This window comes from Chenopodium quinoa, unplaced genomic scaffold, assembly GCF_001683475.1.
Source record: "Chenopodium quinoa cultivar QQ74 unplaced genomic scaffold, ASM168347v1, whole genome shotgun sequence".
NCBI lineage: Eukaryota > Viridiplantae > Streptophyta > Magnoliopsida > Caryophyllales > Amaranthaceae > Chenopodium > Chenopodium quinoa.
In genome coordinates this window covers 3,581,136-3,598,952 of record NW_018745324.1, presented here as the reverse complement: position 1 = coordinate 3,598,952, position 17,817 = coordinate 3,581,136, and the positions used below count along the sequence as shown (strand labels likewise).

The 17,817-nt window shown below is 35.0% G+C and overlaps 1 protein-coding gene across 1 annotated transcript; it reads right to left on the bottom strand.

Annotated features, from left to right (window-relative positions):
- Nucleotides 1–10,699: 10,699 nt before the first annotated feature.
- Nucleotides 10,700–11,496, bottom strand: LOC110712672 (ferredoxin-thioredoxin reductase, variable chain, chloroplastic-like). The gene has a single exon (XM_021891141.1). The coding sequence runs from the start codon at nucleotides 11,370–11,372 to the stop codon at nucleotides 10,920–10,922; it is 453 nt and encodes a 150-aa protein (XP_021746833.1). The 5' UTR covers nucleotides 11,373–11,496; the 3' UTR covers nucleotides 10,700–10,919.
- Between the last annotated feature and the right edge of the window lie 6,321 nt (nucleotides 11,497–17,817).

Sequence of the window (17,817 nt, the reverse complement as noted above, 5' to 3'; positions counted from 1 at the left end):
CGAGAAGGAACAACAAGGGACTCTAAAGAGTGCTGAATTGCAACTCTCTTACCCAGGTATACCACATCGTCGTATGTCCCTTGAAAATACCGACGCTGGGCGGTGTACTGCACGGCCAATGCAGGAAAGATGAAATCATCCCATGACTGAAAATGAACCTCAGGCTCCTGCAAAACGAACATCCATAAGCTCAACACAAAAGGTTAAGAAAAAGTACTGAGAGAATAACTCTCGAACACGAGCAGTAGTACTCCAGTTGTTATAACTAGAGCTGTCAATTCGGGTAAACAAGTCGGGTTTGGTTCGGGTAAGAGTGGGTTGGGTCAACTCGAGTCGGGTTAATTCGGGTTAACGTCGTAACCTATGCAGGTCGGGTTTGGGTTGGGTCGTGCTTGAGTCGGGTCACGTCGGCTCATACATCTTATCGGGTTTGGGTCGGGTTTAGGTCAGGTTAATAACGAGTCGGGTTAAATTCGGGTCGGGTGAAGAATAGGTCGGGTTTAATTCGGGTTTTCACGAGTTAAAATGGGTTAGGATGATTCTCGGGTTTCGAGTCGGGTTTAATTCAAGTCAATAATTTGCAGGTTAGAATTAGGTTGGGTAATTCTCGGGTTTAAGTCGGGTTCGAATCAAGTCAATAATTTGCGAGTTATAATCAGGTTGGATCATTTCCAAGTTAGGTCATTCTCGGGTTCGGTTTAAGTCAATAATTTGCGGGTTATGATCTGGTTGGGTTATTTGCAAGTCGGGTCATTCTCGAGTTCAAGTTGGGTTATGTTCAAGTCAATAATATGTGGGTTAATCGGGACGGGTCATATACGGGTTCAACTAAGTATAAATAGATAATTATTTCCTTTGACTATAATATATATGGCAACATACTAGGGAACTATAGCTTATAATTTAGGAAGATAATTTTCTCCTTTGACCATAAAACAAATATATTATATATAACTCTTAAATTTGGGGATAATGCTCCTTTCTTTTGCTGGCCTGAACCGACTTGGTCTCCCTAGACAAAATGCTTTAATCAACAATAATAAGTTGGTCTAAATTGAATTTAAGGTGATTTGAAATCGGATCATGAACAATTTGTGTTCAATTTAGATTAAGTCAATAACAAGTCGTGTTGATTTTGGGTTGGGTTAGTAACAAATCGGGTTAAATTTTTGGGTCGGGTTAGTAATATGTCGGGTAAAATTTGAGTCAGGTCAATAGCAAGTCGGGTTGAATTTGGGTCAGGTCAATAACAAGTCGGGTAGATTCCGGGTCAGGTTTGTAACAGGTCGGGTTGAATTTCGAGTTAGTAATGGGTCGGGTTAAATTCGCGTCGGGTTGAATTCAAGTCGGTTTAGTAACAAGTCGGGTTAAATTTGGGTTTTGATGGGTTAAAACGGGTTTGGGTCAATTTCGGTTCAAGTCGGGTTCGGTTCAGGTCAATAATTTACGGCTACAGTCGGGTCGGGTCATCTCCAGGTTAGTTCATGTTTGGGTTTGGGTCTCACATACTCGGGTCAACTCGGGTCTAGGATTGGTTTTAGGTCGGGTCAGGTCGGGTTTGGGTCACCATTTTTTGGGTTAAAATGGGTTAGTTAATAATCGGGTTCGGGTTAGTATTTTGGGTCGGGTCAGCTTTTGAAAACTCTAATTATAACGGCCTTCCCAACTGGCAGCAATGGGGAGCCCTCGAGGCAAAGGCCTCGCTGGTGTAAAAGAAGGGAAATACTCATAGAACCATACCTATAAAACAGGATGAAGTGTCAGCAAATGTTAGCACAAAACCTAAAACAAGCTTTGGTTAAAAGAAATAAAGTATACCGCTACGAGCCCCTAGAAACTGGAAAGTGTGACTTCCCCGTCAAAACTGCGGTGGCAACAAGCGAGTCGCAATCCATGAAGGAAGTCAGCATAGGCCAAGCTTGCCCAATCATATGATCCGACCATACGAAGGTCAAGAAGAGCAGGCATAGAGTAGAGTAGCACGCGGCTACCCTTGTCAGGGGAGAAGGTCCCCGACAAAAGAATTAAGGCAAAGATGCGCACCCGCTACTCCAGGGTAGGCGCACCCTCCTGAAAGGCCTCCATCAACATGGTTCGGCAAATGTGCCGAGCGCTGATCTACGTCAGCCGAGCCTCGCCACGAGCTCGGATAGCTATAGGGATGATCAACTCCTCTACCTCCGGAGAGAAAACAGTAATGTTGCTGCCAAATGGAACCGCAGTCGTCCGGAACTCTAAACCGGTGGTGAGAGAGAAGTCCAGAGGGGTGATAGTCATATCACCCCAAGGAACGTGAAAAGTGTTGGTGGTGTCCCAAAAGAACTCCACCAGAGCTCAAACTAGAGAACGGTTCGATGAGAAAGAGTATATGGCCACGTAGCCTGAAGTAGTGGAGTTAGACCATAAGACTCCCATAGCTCGCGTAACTCGTTGTTGTCGCGAAAGTGCAAATCGTAGAGCTGACCAATAAACCTGTTGCTTGAGATGTGGCAGTGAACACGGTTGCCAGTCATCCCGAGCCGCACCCGCTCTAAGATGTGAAACTCGGGCGCGAAGTAGAGACTGCGCTCATCCCACTTAGGGAACTCCCCTAGGCTAATGGAAGCTCCCTCGCCTACGTCAACAGGCTCGTCCTCCCGGTGAGCTTCGCGAGAACGAGAACCAGAGCTAGGACACGACGTCGAGATATGCTAAATTATGAAAACCAATAATAAATCAAAGGTTATATAGTGTCTAAGGTTCGCCAACCGCATAATACTATGTTTGAACAAAAATAGAGGACGTAGTACTAAAATAGAGCATGATTTTTATTTGAGCAGAAATAGCATTTTCAAGCAATCAAACAATTTCTTACGATACTATGACACATATTGTGACAAATTAAGCATGAATAGCTAGCAAGAACATCAAGAACAAGCCACGTTGCTCTCATGAACTCAAAGGGCTTAACAATGGCAAAACGTTCGTTTCTTCACTAAATCTTGTCAAACAAATCTCAAAACACTCCCAAGGCAATATACAAAATAAACAAACAATTTCATGGCATAATATTCAACAAAAAAGGCGAATTAAGCAACATAAGCTTTGAAATTTTTGTAAATTCGTGAACAAAACATGCAAAATTCAGCAAAAACCGAGGTGAGTTTGGAGAAAACTTACATAGATCGGGAAACTAGAGATCGAGAGCTTCGATTCGCAAAAAACTTGAGCAAATTTGATTGTGAAATGAGGGATGAGCAATTCAAACGTTCAAGCAAAAACCGAACAAAATAAAGCAGCCACGACAAATGGAGAAGAAAGGGGCTTTTATTTCAAAATCTCGACTCAAGTGTCAAACGACAGAAATCACGCAATGCGTGATTCCTGTCGCATAGCAACAGCGTCTGCACATGGCGACAGCAGGTTTTTGAGCACGCTAGCTCAACGACAAGGCCTGTGGTCCCCATAATTATTTATGCCGCCCTAATGCAGCACTTTGGGTTCCTTGGTACGCTAGTTAACCCATATAAGCAAATTGACATGATTAGTAGTCGGCTCGATTACAATCGCAGTAGGTGATCGACCTGACAATGATTGTCTCACATGGCTTAAAGCACCTAAGCATTAGCTCATCCCAAGCACCAAGGTAATGGTTCACAAGCAAACACAAGCGCTAAGGCACCGACCCATTTACAAAATGCGTCGAGCACCTAGCACGACAAGCCATCACAGCAAGCAACCGTAGCAACATATCAACACAGCGAGCATTCAAGAAAAGCACTGAGGATCAACAAGTGGTTGTCTTCGATAATTTTTCTCGGAATATTATCATTATAAAGTTGAAGATAGCTACAAGAAGCGGTCTTCGACGATTTCCCAAGGTATAGAGGAGATTGTCTATAGCGGCGAGGTATTACCGTGGCGAGGTACTACAACAACTTTGAAGATGGCTACAAGTAGTCACCTTTGACGATGTTCCCGAGGTACTGAGGAGGATTGTCACAAACAATCGAGGATAACTACAAGCAGCGATCTTTGACGATGGCATTCATGAGGCACTGTGGAGGTTGTCACAACAAAACACAACAAAAAAATCGGTTACTCCAGAGACGTGTGCTCCACGGTGCAAGATACACGTTTCTTAACTCTTTTATATGTTTAACGCTAGTTTGCAGGTATCAGCGATAGAAGAATGGTTTAGGATCGCAGAACATTCTGAATCATTCTCTGTCCCTATCGCTACTTTGACTTTTATTTTTGAAACTTACGTTTCTCCAAACTCAGTCAAAGTGGGGGCTTCTATAGACACCCAAATGTGTCTCCCCAAAAACCAAACCCGGTGATGAATACTTTTCACGTTTCTTTATTATCGAATGAGGTGAAAGTGTGAAAAGTCTTGTGATGCAGTCCTTTTAATAAAAGCTTTCTTTCTTTTTGAAAATATTCCTTCTCTTACTCTATTTATGAAAATAGCTAGTCTAATTTAGCTTGGTCCATGACAAGGGTTCAATAATAGTGTAGTTGGGTCGAGCTCGTGAAGAGATTTTTAATGATATATTATAAGCCCAATACTAATGAATAATGAGGAAGTTATGGCTAAAATACAAAATTAGGTCTGAAATAGTTTTATGGCCCAATGATCTAGTGGAGGGCCCATTAATTATTATTCCTAAAATTATAGGATTAATTCTAATCTTCTAGAAATAGTCTAGAAGGTTATTTTGAGTTCTAATAACATTATGATTGATGATTATTCTTTTTAGAAAAATAATGATTTTGATTTGAAATAAAACAAGTGTTTTATTATGATAAAATATTATTTAAAATTAATTAAAATGGAGTTTAATTGTTTAATTTTATTAAGAAGAGGATTCTGTAAAAAAACGTGTCTTATCTTTTAATTAGCGCCAAACGAAAAAGCTGTCGCCAAATGACAAAGCCTGTTGCCATGCGTGATGCTTGTCGTTTTGCGTTGGGCTCTATCGCTGGTGACATAGGTCAGTTTTATTCTGATTAAAATATAGATTCTTTTCTATCGTTTCCGGACTATTTTCTTATAAATAGGGGTCGTGTCCTCATTTTGATTCATTCACAATCATCAATAATCATCCTTAATTTTCTAAGAGCAATAGCTTATTCTTCTCCCTCTTTCTAAACCTTCCCCTTTCATAATATTCCGCATACACAAGTTCTAGACACACCTAGCCAAGTTCGAAGATGCCTTCTCCCTAGACGTGAAAGGTTGATAATTTCTAAGGGTTTGGTCCCAAATCTCTATTTCGATTATTTAAATTAATTGTTTGATTTAATATTTTCCTTGAATTTACTAATTCGTGTATTTTGTTATTAGAAAGAGATACGAGACATCGAAGTAAGTAATTTAATTACTCTTTTGATATAGAAAGCATGTTTATATTGTTTTAATTCCTAGTATCATGTTATTAGGATGTTATTTATTGCTTTCTAGTATCATGTTTATGTTACTTCCTATTTTTATCTATCATGTTAGTATCATGTTAGGGATAAAGTTTTGATCTTTATTGTTTAGTAACATGCTAGGATTTGTTATAATCTTGTTAGTATCATTCCTAGGATCTTGCTAATATTATCATGCTTTATTGAGATTATTATGATGATGATTGTTATTATTATGTTGCTTGATATTGTTATTGTTATTGCTTGATCACGCCCTCTCTTGCAGGATTAAAGGGAATTCGTACTTATAATCACGCTTAATAAGATAATTAATAATCTTGCTTAGGCTAATATGATTATAATTCAAGTGATCACAAATAATAGTTTTGCTCGCTTGTACATTAATATTCAACCAACATAGATTAAACAAGTTTAGGTTTAATCTATTAATTGTATGTTGGTCAGAAAGCGCACATGAATATGAGAAGAATAAAGTAGAGGCCTATTAAGGACAGGTTCAATCTCTTTTAGGTTGAATTTGTACCTTCATCCCTGAATATCCAATCATGGTTCTAGACCACTATGGAGTTAGCGATCTCATGGATCGTGAAGGGGGTGTAACCTTCACCCGGTGAACGCTAAAACTTGTTGGCGACTCTTTTGCTTTAGCTTCCTTCCCTTTGAACGCCATCATGCTTAAGTGTATTATCACAGCGGGGCTTGAGTGTGGGATGCTTGATATATTCCCTACAGGCAGCAGTAACTTTTTTTTTCTCTAAATGAACACATAATTTAATCTCTCTCTAAAATTTTTCGTAAAAGTACAAAAATAAAGGGGGTAAAAATCTATTTGTAGAGGGGTAAATCCAGGGGCATCCCTATAATTTCACTCGAAAGATGAAACGGTTAAATTAATTGTCACCTATGCATGACTGACATGTGTCACAAGCGCCACGTGACCTGCCACGTCACGTAGTGAGGAGAAATATTTAGGTCAAAATACCCTAGACAGATGGACTAATCAGGTCGTGACATGTGTCACCCTAGGAGGCGTTCAGATTGAACAAATCAGGATAAGACACGTACCACCCCTCAAAATTGAGAGAATTGGCGGCCTTCAAGAGGCCCAAATCACGATACGCCGCAAAACTGCACAGTTCAAACTTCTAGGTTATAGTGACATACGGAAGGACATGCACTCCCATACCCTATAAATAAGAAAATTTATTACCTTTGGAGGGAACATTTTCTTTACACTGCTTACATCTTACAAATATACACTATTCATCTGTTTTTACAATAGTGAAATCTCCTAAATCTCAGGATTCGAGAATTACTGTCTGCAGTTTACTCAACTTCGGTAGTTACTTGATTGTCAGAGGCAGAACTCTAAACAACCGGAGCTTTCATTTGTTGCAAGTGCAGGCGCCAGCAGATCTAGTCTTGGAGTATTCTCCCGCTTGACACATCAAGAAACCTCAAAACAACTTTCATTCACACATTCTTTCCAAATTAATAATTTTTAACTATTCCTACATGTTTATAGAATAAATTATTATAAACTAATCTTATAAATGTGATCTTTGTGACTCTGTCCCTTGGTCCCTCCCCTTCCCTCCTCCCTCTTTATCTCTCTATCTCTCTCTCTCTATCTCTCAATAATAAAAAATAACTTTAACACTTTGTTTGGATGGAAGAAAATTGAGGGAAAGGAAGGGAAGGTAAATGGCTAGAGGAATTGATTATCTATCAATTGAATAATAAATGACGGAATTGCAGGGGAGAGAAATGAAGGGATTCAATTATAATAATTTAATCTCTCCAACAATGGAGAGATTAGAAAGGAAAAGATTACCCCGATATAATATATGTGCGGACAATTTAATCGGTACATACTTCAAGACAAACCATTGAACTGTCTACTGTGTTATGTCAAAGCAATATGAAACGTACTAAACCTAAAATCGCAGGGTGGAAAATCATCTCTGGGACAAGGAAGCTCTCACTGGTCAAGAAGTTAAACTCTTGCAGTCCTACAACCAGCAAATAGATTTTGAGTGATTAAAATTTTAAGATAAGACCAGAGTGATATGCTGTACAGTCTGAATTGCATAATTTAACATAAGTACCCTTATACCCAATCTCAGACAGACCAATACAACATTGAACATAGGCAAAGAGCAACAATGTAACCAAATAATTCAAACTGATGCCAAGTCTTAGGCTGCAAGCACTGCACATGGTGACGAAATACGAGAACTACTCATCAAAAGTGCAAAAGCATCAATATGTATTTACTTTTTAGTAAGAAATAAGTAGATACTTGTTGTAGACTTCAAGAACCAACAAACTTTTGTATTGATCATGACGGATTCTCTTCACTAAAACCATTACAAGATCCCAAAACCATTACAAAAGTAGTGGAGCTTGCTATAGATGAAATCAACATCACCATATAATCCAAAAAGTACTTTCCTTGATCATCAACTGGTATACATATCAGCTATATCTGAAGTAGGATCATACTACGACTTAAAACAATTCCTTATGACAGAATGAAAGATACTCAACAGAACTCAATTCCACTGAACCATGCAAAAAGCTTAAGCTTGCAAATAATTTAACAATTGTATTCTGCTATTTGCCTATAATATATGATTAAGAAATATAATTTTTTTTTAATACCATGTACAATACCCCCACCAGAATGACTACTAAGCATCAAAGTTTGTATTTTCAGTACCTACTATTCTCAGATTTATTGTGCTCTACAAATTTATTTTCATAAAAAGCATGAAATGCCCTGTCTTGTTCACCAAAAACTTTGGCCATAAGGAGAGAGTTACAATGATATTGCACGCCAAATGCCAAGCCACATGTACGAGTAACTGCTGAGGAAGTATTTTGACGCCAATCTTTATTTTACACGGCATTATCTCTCTGTTTTTATCAGCACGGGAAAGAATTTTGCTTATAAGGAACCAATTATGTATAGTTACACAAATTCAGACCAGGCCACCTAGCATCTAAAAGAACAAACAACAACAAAAACTAGATACTCAAATCCAAACTAATTAAACAACCACAAGCTAACAAATTTTATAGCCATCTACTATCAGCAACTTACACTGTCTAGAAGATAGATAAAATCCTGGATTTAACAGTGTTCCTGAGCCTTTTAACATCCATGACAGAAAGAAACAGAGTGTTATTCCAGTCTGCTGTACACCGAGGCTATGATGAGCTGACTGCACATTTAAATGATTGACTGACTTTTTTTCCTGAACCATCCTTTGTCAAGGGTCAACAGGCTGTTTGCGCATCTCTCAAAGTCTCGAACCTATTAATAATAGATTTTAGCCAATTCAGGTAAGGACTGCAAAATTTTTGAGAGTAATCACACTCAAAGAACAAACGAGGAACTGTCTAAGAAGCACTGCCAAAAAAAAAAGACATGAATTGTCCGCACAGATATTATATCGGGCTAATCTTTGCCCTGTGTTAATTCTCCCCAACATGATTAACCAAAAGATGAAATTGTGCATGGGTAGATTATACTTATTCCAAACCAGCTCAATATTAGGTATTGCCGGCACAAGCAGGCGTAGGCACTAGCTATGTGTATGGCTTATTTTCACCAGCTATCAAATTATTTTCATTATAGCCATTTTTGAAGATATATTTGACCATGCGCATCTATTTCCAGCCCCAACCAGCATCTCTAGGAGGCTCATAATCCCACCACCTTTTCCTCTTCAAGTACACATAATTATTTCATATGATCACAGTGCCACGAAATTTGGGCAACTGCATGGACCTATGTGCAGCACGAATGTCGGTAAATGAGGTGCACATAACCAGCTCATGGGGTGTGTACACTAACAAAAATGGTGCCTGCAGTGCATAAATAGCTCATGAGGTGTGCACACTAACAAAAACGGTGCCTGCAGTGCATAAACAGCGCATGAGGAGTACACACTAAAAAAATCAGTGCCTGCAAGCACACAACATTGTGCACCAAGTATATCAGAAATGCACAATAGATTTTGAAGAAACAAAGAAGACCGAAGTAGTTCACCGCTTAAACTACTTGGGGTCAGCACTAATATAAAAATCATAACTAGAGACTTCAAGAAGCACTATTTTAGCTTATAATGATGTCAGTATGTGACTGAACAACTAGAAAAGCTAAGCGTCCTTTAAATCGTATGATATCCTGAATAATTATGCGTTATATTGCTTACATAGAAACACATATGTTACCTGCTGGATATCTCTTGAGCCATACTGTACCCCTTTTATTCCGCTTGACATTTGCCAAATAAAGGGTATAGAAATTTTCAAAAGGGGTCAGGGAAGAACGCTTGAAAAAAAAAATCAGAAGTTATCCAAATAAGTCAACAGGAGTTGAGATTTCATCAGATTTCTCAGCTTTTCACATAGATTTCAACACAAGCTAGGAGATTTTACACCCTTTAATATTCCTCTTTGTTAAACAACACACACATGAAGAAGAACCTTGAACACAAAAGTTCAGGATGGCAACACGCACCATTATTCCCGAAGTACAGCACTCAACAGGTGAAGCTAAGAACTGGTCCAGAGGATAGTTAACAACTGACTGTTTAACACAGATCACATACAGTAGAATTCAATCTCCAGAAAATCAAAAAGTACTCCTAACGTACCACATATCTACCGATACTGAGCCACAGTTGGCTTATTATATACTCCCTCTGGACAGATTTAGTTGTCTAGTTCATATTACACTGTCAACATATAACCAGACAGAAAGGGAATCCCAAACTTCTAAAAAGCATGTCAGACTCTTCTTTTTACCTCAAGTACCCAATTCTCTATGTCAGGTACTCAACACTTGGACATCAGTATGATAGACTGATAGTTCAACAGTTCATTCTGAACCAAAATCATGCAAAGTATTCATACTATCTCTGTGTCCGACACTTGATTGTTTAGCCTAAATTCTGATTAACATAGAACTGGAACAACTGCACTATAGGACCAAGCAAAATCTCATGGCAGCACATACATGAACTACCACAGCCATAATCCTTATTCCTTAATTTCTAGCAATATTGACAAAACATTGTCCCTAAATTGTAACCTTAAACTCGAGAGCTCGCTTATACAAAATAATTATGTGTACATCACTCTCACAAGCCCTAAAATTCACATTTTGTGCTGTACTTACATAAAACCTAGTTATTTTCACATCCCATTCAGTTCCCCACAAATTCCATTGAAAACATATAAACTTTCATATTCAATTCAATAGACAAAGCAATCAATCAATCAATCAAAGCCTTAATCTCATAAGGGGGTCGACTACATGAATCAAAAGAAGTGATTATTCCATATAGTCATCAACAGACAAAGCAATCATAGCAAAAAAAATAAAACCCTAATAACAGTGGCTAATTAGAAGTTATGATAAAAAGGAGAGTGTATTCCAATTCATCAATACAACTGACAAACAGGCTGATACATACATAAGTGAAATTATATTAAACGATATCGAATTCATCTTCCCTCAAATGAGCAAAGAGTTTAACAGAACCGCGGCCAGGGACATCGATAAAGAACTCAACTTTGAAAGGATAATTAGGGGAAATACGCTTTCCTTTCCAAAACCCAACGTACTGCTTAACAACACCAACCATATCAGGTGTCAATTCAACCTCTGGCAATTTGGGAACATGGTACACTTTTAGTGGCCTTTTCACCTTAATCTTACAACCCACTTTGTCCAAATTTGTCTTCAAATCTTCATCATGGTCAACGGAATCAGATCTCAAAGCCACCTCACAGCATATTGATGATAGTCTTCTTGTTCTACACTTAGTATTAGTGAGTGTGAGTGAGCTGTTGTTGTTGAAGTTGTTGTTGGGCATAATAGCAGTGAAGAGAGGACGTGTTGCAATTGATGATGACATCACTGCCACCATACCTGATGTCATGGTATCGGATGAGGTTTGATGTTGATCACAGATGAGATGAGATGAAAGAGGCTCACAAATGTTATTCGATTATGTTTGACGATATTCCTTTTAATTTCCTGATGACAGATGAGTTCCTTTTAATTTGGACCATATCTAACACGGCTTTTTCCGCTTTCCTGTACTGATAAATTGATAATACTGCATCCATCGCAATAGTCAATACTTGAGTAGAGTATAATACGATTCGTGAACTTGTGTATTTATGTACTTTTAGGGCCTCGTGGATTGAGTGTAATGGGGCGGAATAATTCAAGGGGTAAATTTTATGGGCTAAAATTGTATACCTGGATTGGGCTCAAAAATTAGGCCCGATTTTTTCCCTCTCAAATAGAGGGTAATGTTTTACTCTGGCCCCCCCTAGAGTAATGAATCTCAGGGTAATGCTTCATCCTCTCTCCTCTTCGACCTCTTGTAATTGCAGATCTATGAAATTCATTCATTCATGAAGTGTGCATGCAATATTTGCTGATTTTATTATTAGATTGGGTAATAATTTATGTTTAACAATTCATTGTAGATTTTAGTGCTTAATTTATTTTTATTTTTTTATTTTTGTTTTGCAGTTTTTTTTGTTTTTTTTAATTGAATAATTGTTTCTCAGAACTTAGTAGTACCTATATTATTCAATTGTTAGTAAAAATCATGGTTGTATTGCTGCATTATACGATTTTTAGTGATCCATTTAAAAAAAAAATTAAGTTTTTTACTGATTATTTATTTGTTAATGAAAAAAAAAAATGCAAGTGTTATGGTATGAAAGATTGAAAGGGGTTAATAATAATGGGAGTAATTTCATGTTTGTTAATCAGACTTTTATTTGCTTTTTTTTTTTTTAAAAATGACTTTTATTTCATGATCTTTTTATTTTTTATTTTTTATTTTTTTATTTTTTTTTTATAATTTTGGAAGTTATTTCATGATTTTATTTTATTTTTTTTTTGAAAGAATTTCATGATTTTATTGGGTTAATTTGATTTAATGATTTTTTCATGTTGTAACTAATTGCTTCATAATTTTGGGAATTAATTTCATGATTGTTGTATATGATATTTGACAGTTTGATTTGTTCAAAAAAAATAAAAAAAAACAAAAATAAAATAAAATTGATGGTTTGAGTGGAAGCATAGCAATAGTGCTCTATATTAATAATACCAAACGTAAGAATACTTATATCTTGTAATAAGTTACCTTTTACCAAACTTGCTTCAAATTAGTCCCTCTCAATTGTTACCTCCTTAAATTAGTCCACCCTAATAATTTCCCTCCTAATCATTACCCCCTAACAGCTCCTCTCAATCCAGGCAAGGCCTTAGTCTTTTAACTTTCATTTGTGTAGTTTTGATCCCTCAATTACTATTCTTCGTGTTTATGACTAAAAAGTCGAGAAACTTAGCGTAGTCAGCAAAAGTTTAGGGAGTATGACTCACTATTTTTATTTTTTTGTTTTTTCATTGACATAATTTAATTTTAAAAAATAAAAATCTTTGTTGTGAAATAAGGGGAAAGATGAGAGATTGAAAGAGATCCTAAATCTGTGTATATTATTCCATATGATAAGGTGTATATATACATACAATATATTAGGGTTTGATTGGATAAGAATATAAACCCTAGATCTAGATTTTTCCGCAATGATACAAAGGAGGATAATGGATATCCACAAATATTTCATAACACTCCCTCTTGGATGTCTATTATTGAAGATTGTGCCTCATCAAAACCTTACTATGAAAAACCATGTGGGATAAAAACATAGTGAAGGAAAACGAGTACATAACTTTTCTTAATAAGCTCGAAATGCTGCCTCATTAAAAACCTTACCAAGAAAACCCAATTTGGGACAAAAACATGGTCAAGGGAAAAAAGAGTGCAACGCGTATTTTCTCCCCTTGATGAATACATAACTTGAGATCTTCTAGTGCCGCAACGATGAATCCAATATGTTTGGATATCTTCTCATATGTAGTAAGTAAAGTATCATTCGTTGATCTTCGACTCTCCTAAGCTGAAGTTGCATCTTCAATTCTTCAAGTTTTCACGTGAACATGTGAAGTGTCTTCATTTCACCATACATGTGTTTATCTCTAATATAATTATTTCAAATCTATGTTTAATAGTTGATTTAAAAATTAAACTTATGCGATTATGACTTCTTATGGAAGCCGTTAATAATAGAAATTGATAATTATTATTTGATCAAACATTCATTAATAATCATTTGATGACAAAACTTGACATTATTAATGTTGTTCTTCAATCTCATATGAATTATAATATAACATATGCAATTATATACATTATATTAATCATGGTTCTTCGGGACCATAAGAAACAGTCTCGCGCATAAGTATCCCGTTTCTTTAGAAGTTTCATAATTAACTACACGATAATTTTTCTACGAATACAAATAGTAAATCTCACTAACTCTTATATACTCAAACTTCAGGTTGAGATGTCAATGATGTAGTCACATAAATTTTCAAGAGTTTGATAATTGTAATATCAAAAATCTGTAGGGCTGCTTATTTAAATATGTCAAGGTATATAAGTTATTCAGGAACTTTTCTTACATAATTCATAACATGTTATTAAATCGACGTTTTCAATAATTTCATCACAACTATAAGCCCATTGGAATATAAATATTTCTTTGTAATTTTCCTTCAAAGTTACAAATACGCCATACTATATATATTTTGAACAGACATTCACATATACTACAATTATTATATAGAACTAATGCATCAATATGAGATATAGAAAACAAAATATATAATGAGTAATGCATCTAACAACTTTAAATATATGCAATGAATAATCCATTAACCTATGACTCACACATGTATATGAACATACATAAGACTCTAAATAATGCAAGACACTGTACAGTGTGGATTTTAAAATCCGTATTTTATTGGACTTCTGGTCCATGATAAACTTTAATTATTATCATTATGTCGACATTAAAATGGACATATATTCCAAATCCCTTATTCACTAGTCCATTATATCATGCATATGCATTATTTATCGGTTCTATCATATACCGGTATCATCATATAATTCCTCAAGGTACAATTTTAATTTGCATGTTATTTTGACAATGATATCTGAATACATTTTTCATGGTACCAACATAATTTTTCTTACATCATAGGCCATCTATTGTAATAATTCAGATATCTACACAACTTCAAACGTATTTCATACACCTGGTATTAATATACTATTACACTATTAAAAGTGTCAACTGCACTATCTTGCCATATATTACATCTTTATTTTGGAACCGATTATACAATCTACACTTCAGGTGTAGTGATTCAAGTATATACAATTGACAAGGTTTATCTCAATGTGCAACATATCTTGATAGCATATGGACGAAAGTTGGCTAGAAAACATTTCAAATTACCATTATTTATATAGGGATCATCAGTTTAATTAATTTTTTGCCAACTTACTCCAATTCTCCCCCTAAGTTGGAAAAATATCTCATATATAGGGGCATCACAGTTCTTCACCAACTTAGTATACAAATTTGCAATAAAATTCATTTCATAGGAGGATCATAATCAACAAAATTTATCTCTCAGACTAGTAATATTAACAAGCTTTTATCTCTTCTAGAGAGCAATTTTAAATTATTTCTTCATTAATTATACATTGCATAACACATATGTATTTATTATTAAATCTTTCACAATTTGTTCTCTTCAGGAGATCAATAATTCAACATCAATGGGGAGACATATGTTGTGCAGCTGAATTTCCTTCTTTTTCTTTTTCTTATGTGCTGACGTATTATAGCCCCAATCAAAAGAATTGTTATACAAGCATAAATCACTTGCTTTTAATTTTACTAGTTGGTGATCTTCTAGATCTTTAAAGACTTAATGTATTTGGTGAGCTTCTAGTCACTTGATAGTTGACAATAATATATAAGTTATTTTGGTGAACTTCTGGTCACCTATTACTCTTTTATATAAGAAATCAAAACTTGTTAACCCTTGAAATTTTTCATATATACAAATTATTATGAATCACAATCCAAATATGGCTCAATCTCAATGTTATGTCTTGCCATTCAATTCATTTCATATATTTAACATTAAGAGAGCGTCATCACATTATCAAATGAAATATCAGGTTTCCATAATGGGTAATTATTAAACTCGGATGCCCTAATTTAATTATCACATCCAATCACTTCTCAAAATTTGATTTTTGGTCAGTTTTCCAACACTAGTGATCACTTTATTAAACTTACTTCATGCATGGCCATGAATGTGATGTGATATTAGAACACCAACATGTGTTTCTTTATACAATAAGCAAGACAATCAACTAATATTTTATCCAATAATTACTTATATATACTCTGCTGGAGTTTTGACTATAATCTTGATACATGTTAATCTTGTTGGATATTTCATACTCTTTTAGAGTCTTTTATATAATCATAAGACATATTGATTTTACTAACAATTATTTTATTCTAGAAATATAATGGAATTTATCATTTCCTCAAATTTGTCATTGTCAATATATAGTTGCTCCATTCCTTTTTCCGAAAGTTCTTATTATTTTTTTAATCTATTGGACAACAACGCTTCAGCCGTGCTTTAGGTTTCATTAGTAACCGATGTTGTCCTCTGGGACAATAATTTTAATTGGAGCATTTACAACTAGTAATGATCAATGACATTCATTTATTTACATCCATCTTCAGGATAGTATCATTTGTAAATATGTAACATTATGTGGCTTCTTTTATTAAATAAATTATTGACATTGATATTAATGCTAATGTATGTACTATTGACCATCAATATATCATATAATTCATGTGCAAGGATTACATATAATAACGAAATGAATAATATCTCCCCCTAATCCTTGCATGCGGGGATATGAAATAAATTAAGTTATCCAACAACCTTGAAATCCCTTGCAATTAAACCATAAATTCTTTTGGTAATTTCATGTATCAAGCAAAGAAAAATATTCTTATAAAACTCTTACTTGTTCCTCTTGCCCAATTATATTATTTTTTATGTTGAAAATTCTGTAAACTATGGGCATAATACATTCTTCAAGTAATTTGCTCAAAATAGCATGTTTAATTAATTTCTTGAACTCATAACACTATTCTTTGCTCAAATACTTATGAACTTTTTCAAAGTTATATATGATCAAGAAAACAACATGCAAATATACTTATTAACTATTCAATAATCATGAGATTTCTCATTTATTTCCAAAAATGATGTAATAAGTCTCGAATGACATATATAGGAACATATTAGTTCTGTGAACGGAGAATAATCCAGTCAACATACTTTCAGAACTATTAGACATTTCTAGATTGTTCTAGAAGGTTTCTAACCCATATAAAATTTAAGGAACTTCAGGTTCATACGTTCGAGAATTCTATGTTCAATTTACACATCATTCCCATAATCCAACTTCATGTATTGTCGTGTCTACTGAACAATTACTAAACAAATATTTACAAATATGAAACCTTCAGTTTAAATAAATTAATAACTTAATTCAAATAATTTAATTAGACAATCTACACATTTTAGAACGAGAAGGCAATCACAAAATGGGACTTAATTAGTTCAAGTTGTAATCAAAACATACCTTATATTAGTTGATATACTCAACTATACAAGCCAAAACAAAGCTCAGGAAACAAGAGCAACCACATGATGAACACACAAGATTAGTGTATCATATGTTAGGGGAAAAACAATACTTGAGATATAAGGTCATTCATAAAATTTTGTAGCACATAATCGAACATGCCTTATGTGAAACACTTAAAAGAAATTAAATATTCATAGTTGAAAACTCCACATTAGAGACATGTATGTGTCACTTGGAAATAAACATGACCAAACAACAAGAATACTAACTTAATACCAATAATAATTCTAAATTTCCTTTTAGATTTAAATTTATAAGAATACTCACAAACTAAACTTCGCATATTCTCAATGTTTGACCAAGCAGTTGCTTAGGCCTCTAGATCAAGGAAAACATATAGCACGTTGTAACATTCTAACCAAACAAACCTTTCCTAATCAAAACGCAAAATAATAAAATTCATAGACAACCATGATTTAAAAATGAATACAAAACATATAAGCAGAAAATAAAGTACCTGCTGTAATTTGCTAAGCTTGTCATACATATATAAACTCTCATCGAGTTTTCTTTCCCTAATATACTTACCAAGGTGAGTTAAGTTAGTCACCAACATTGCTAGGCAACACTTCAGAATATAAGTGCATAACAAAGGGCACTTTTAAAATTATTAACAACAAATTTGAGAAGGAACTTTCCTACACCCACTCAACATCAAAGGGAACAAGTCACATAACTTTAATTCAAT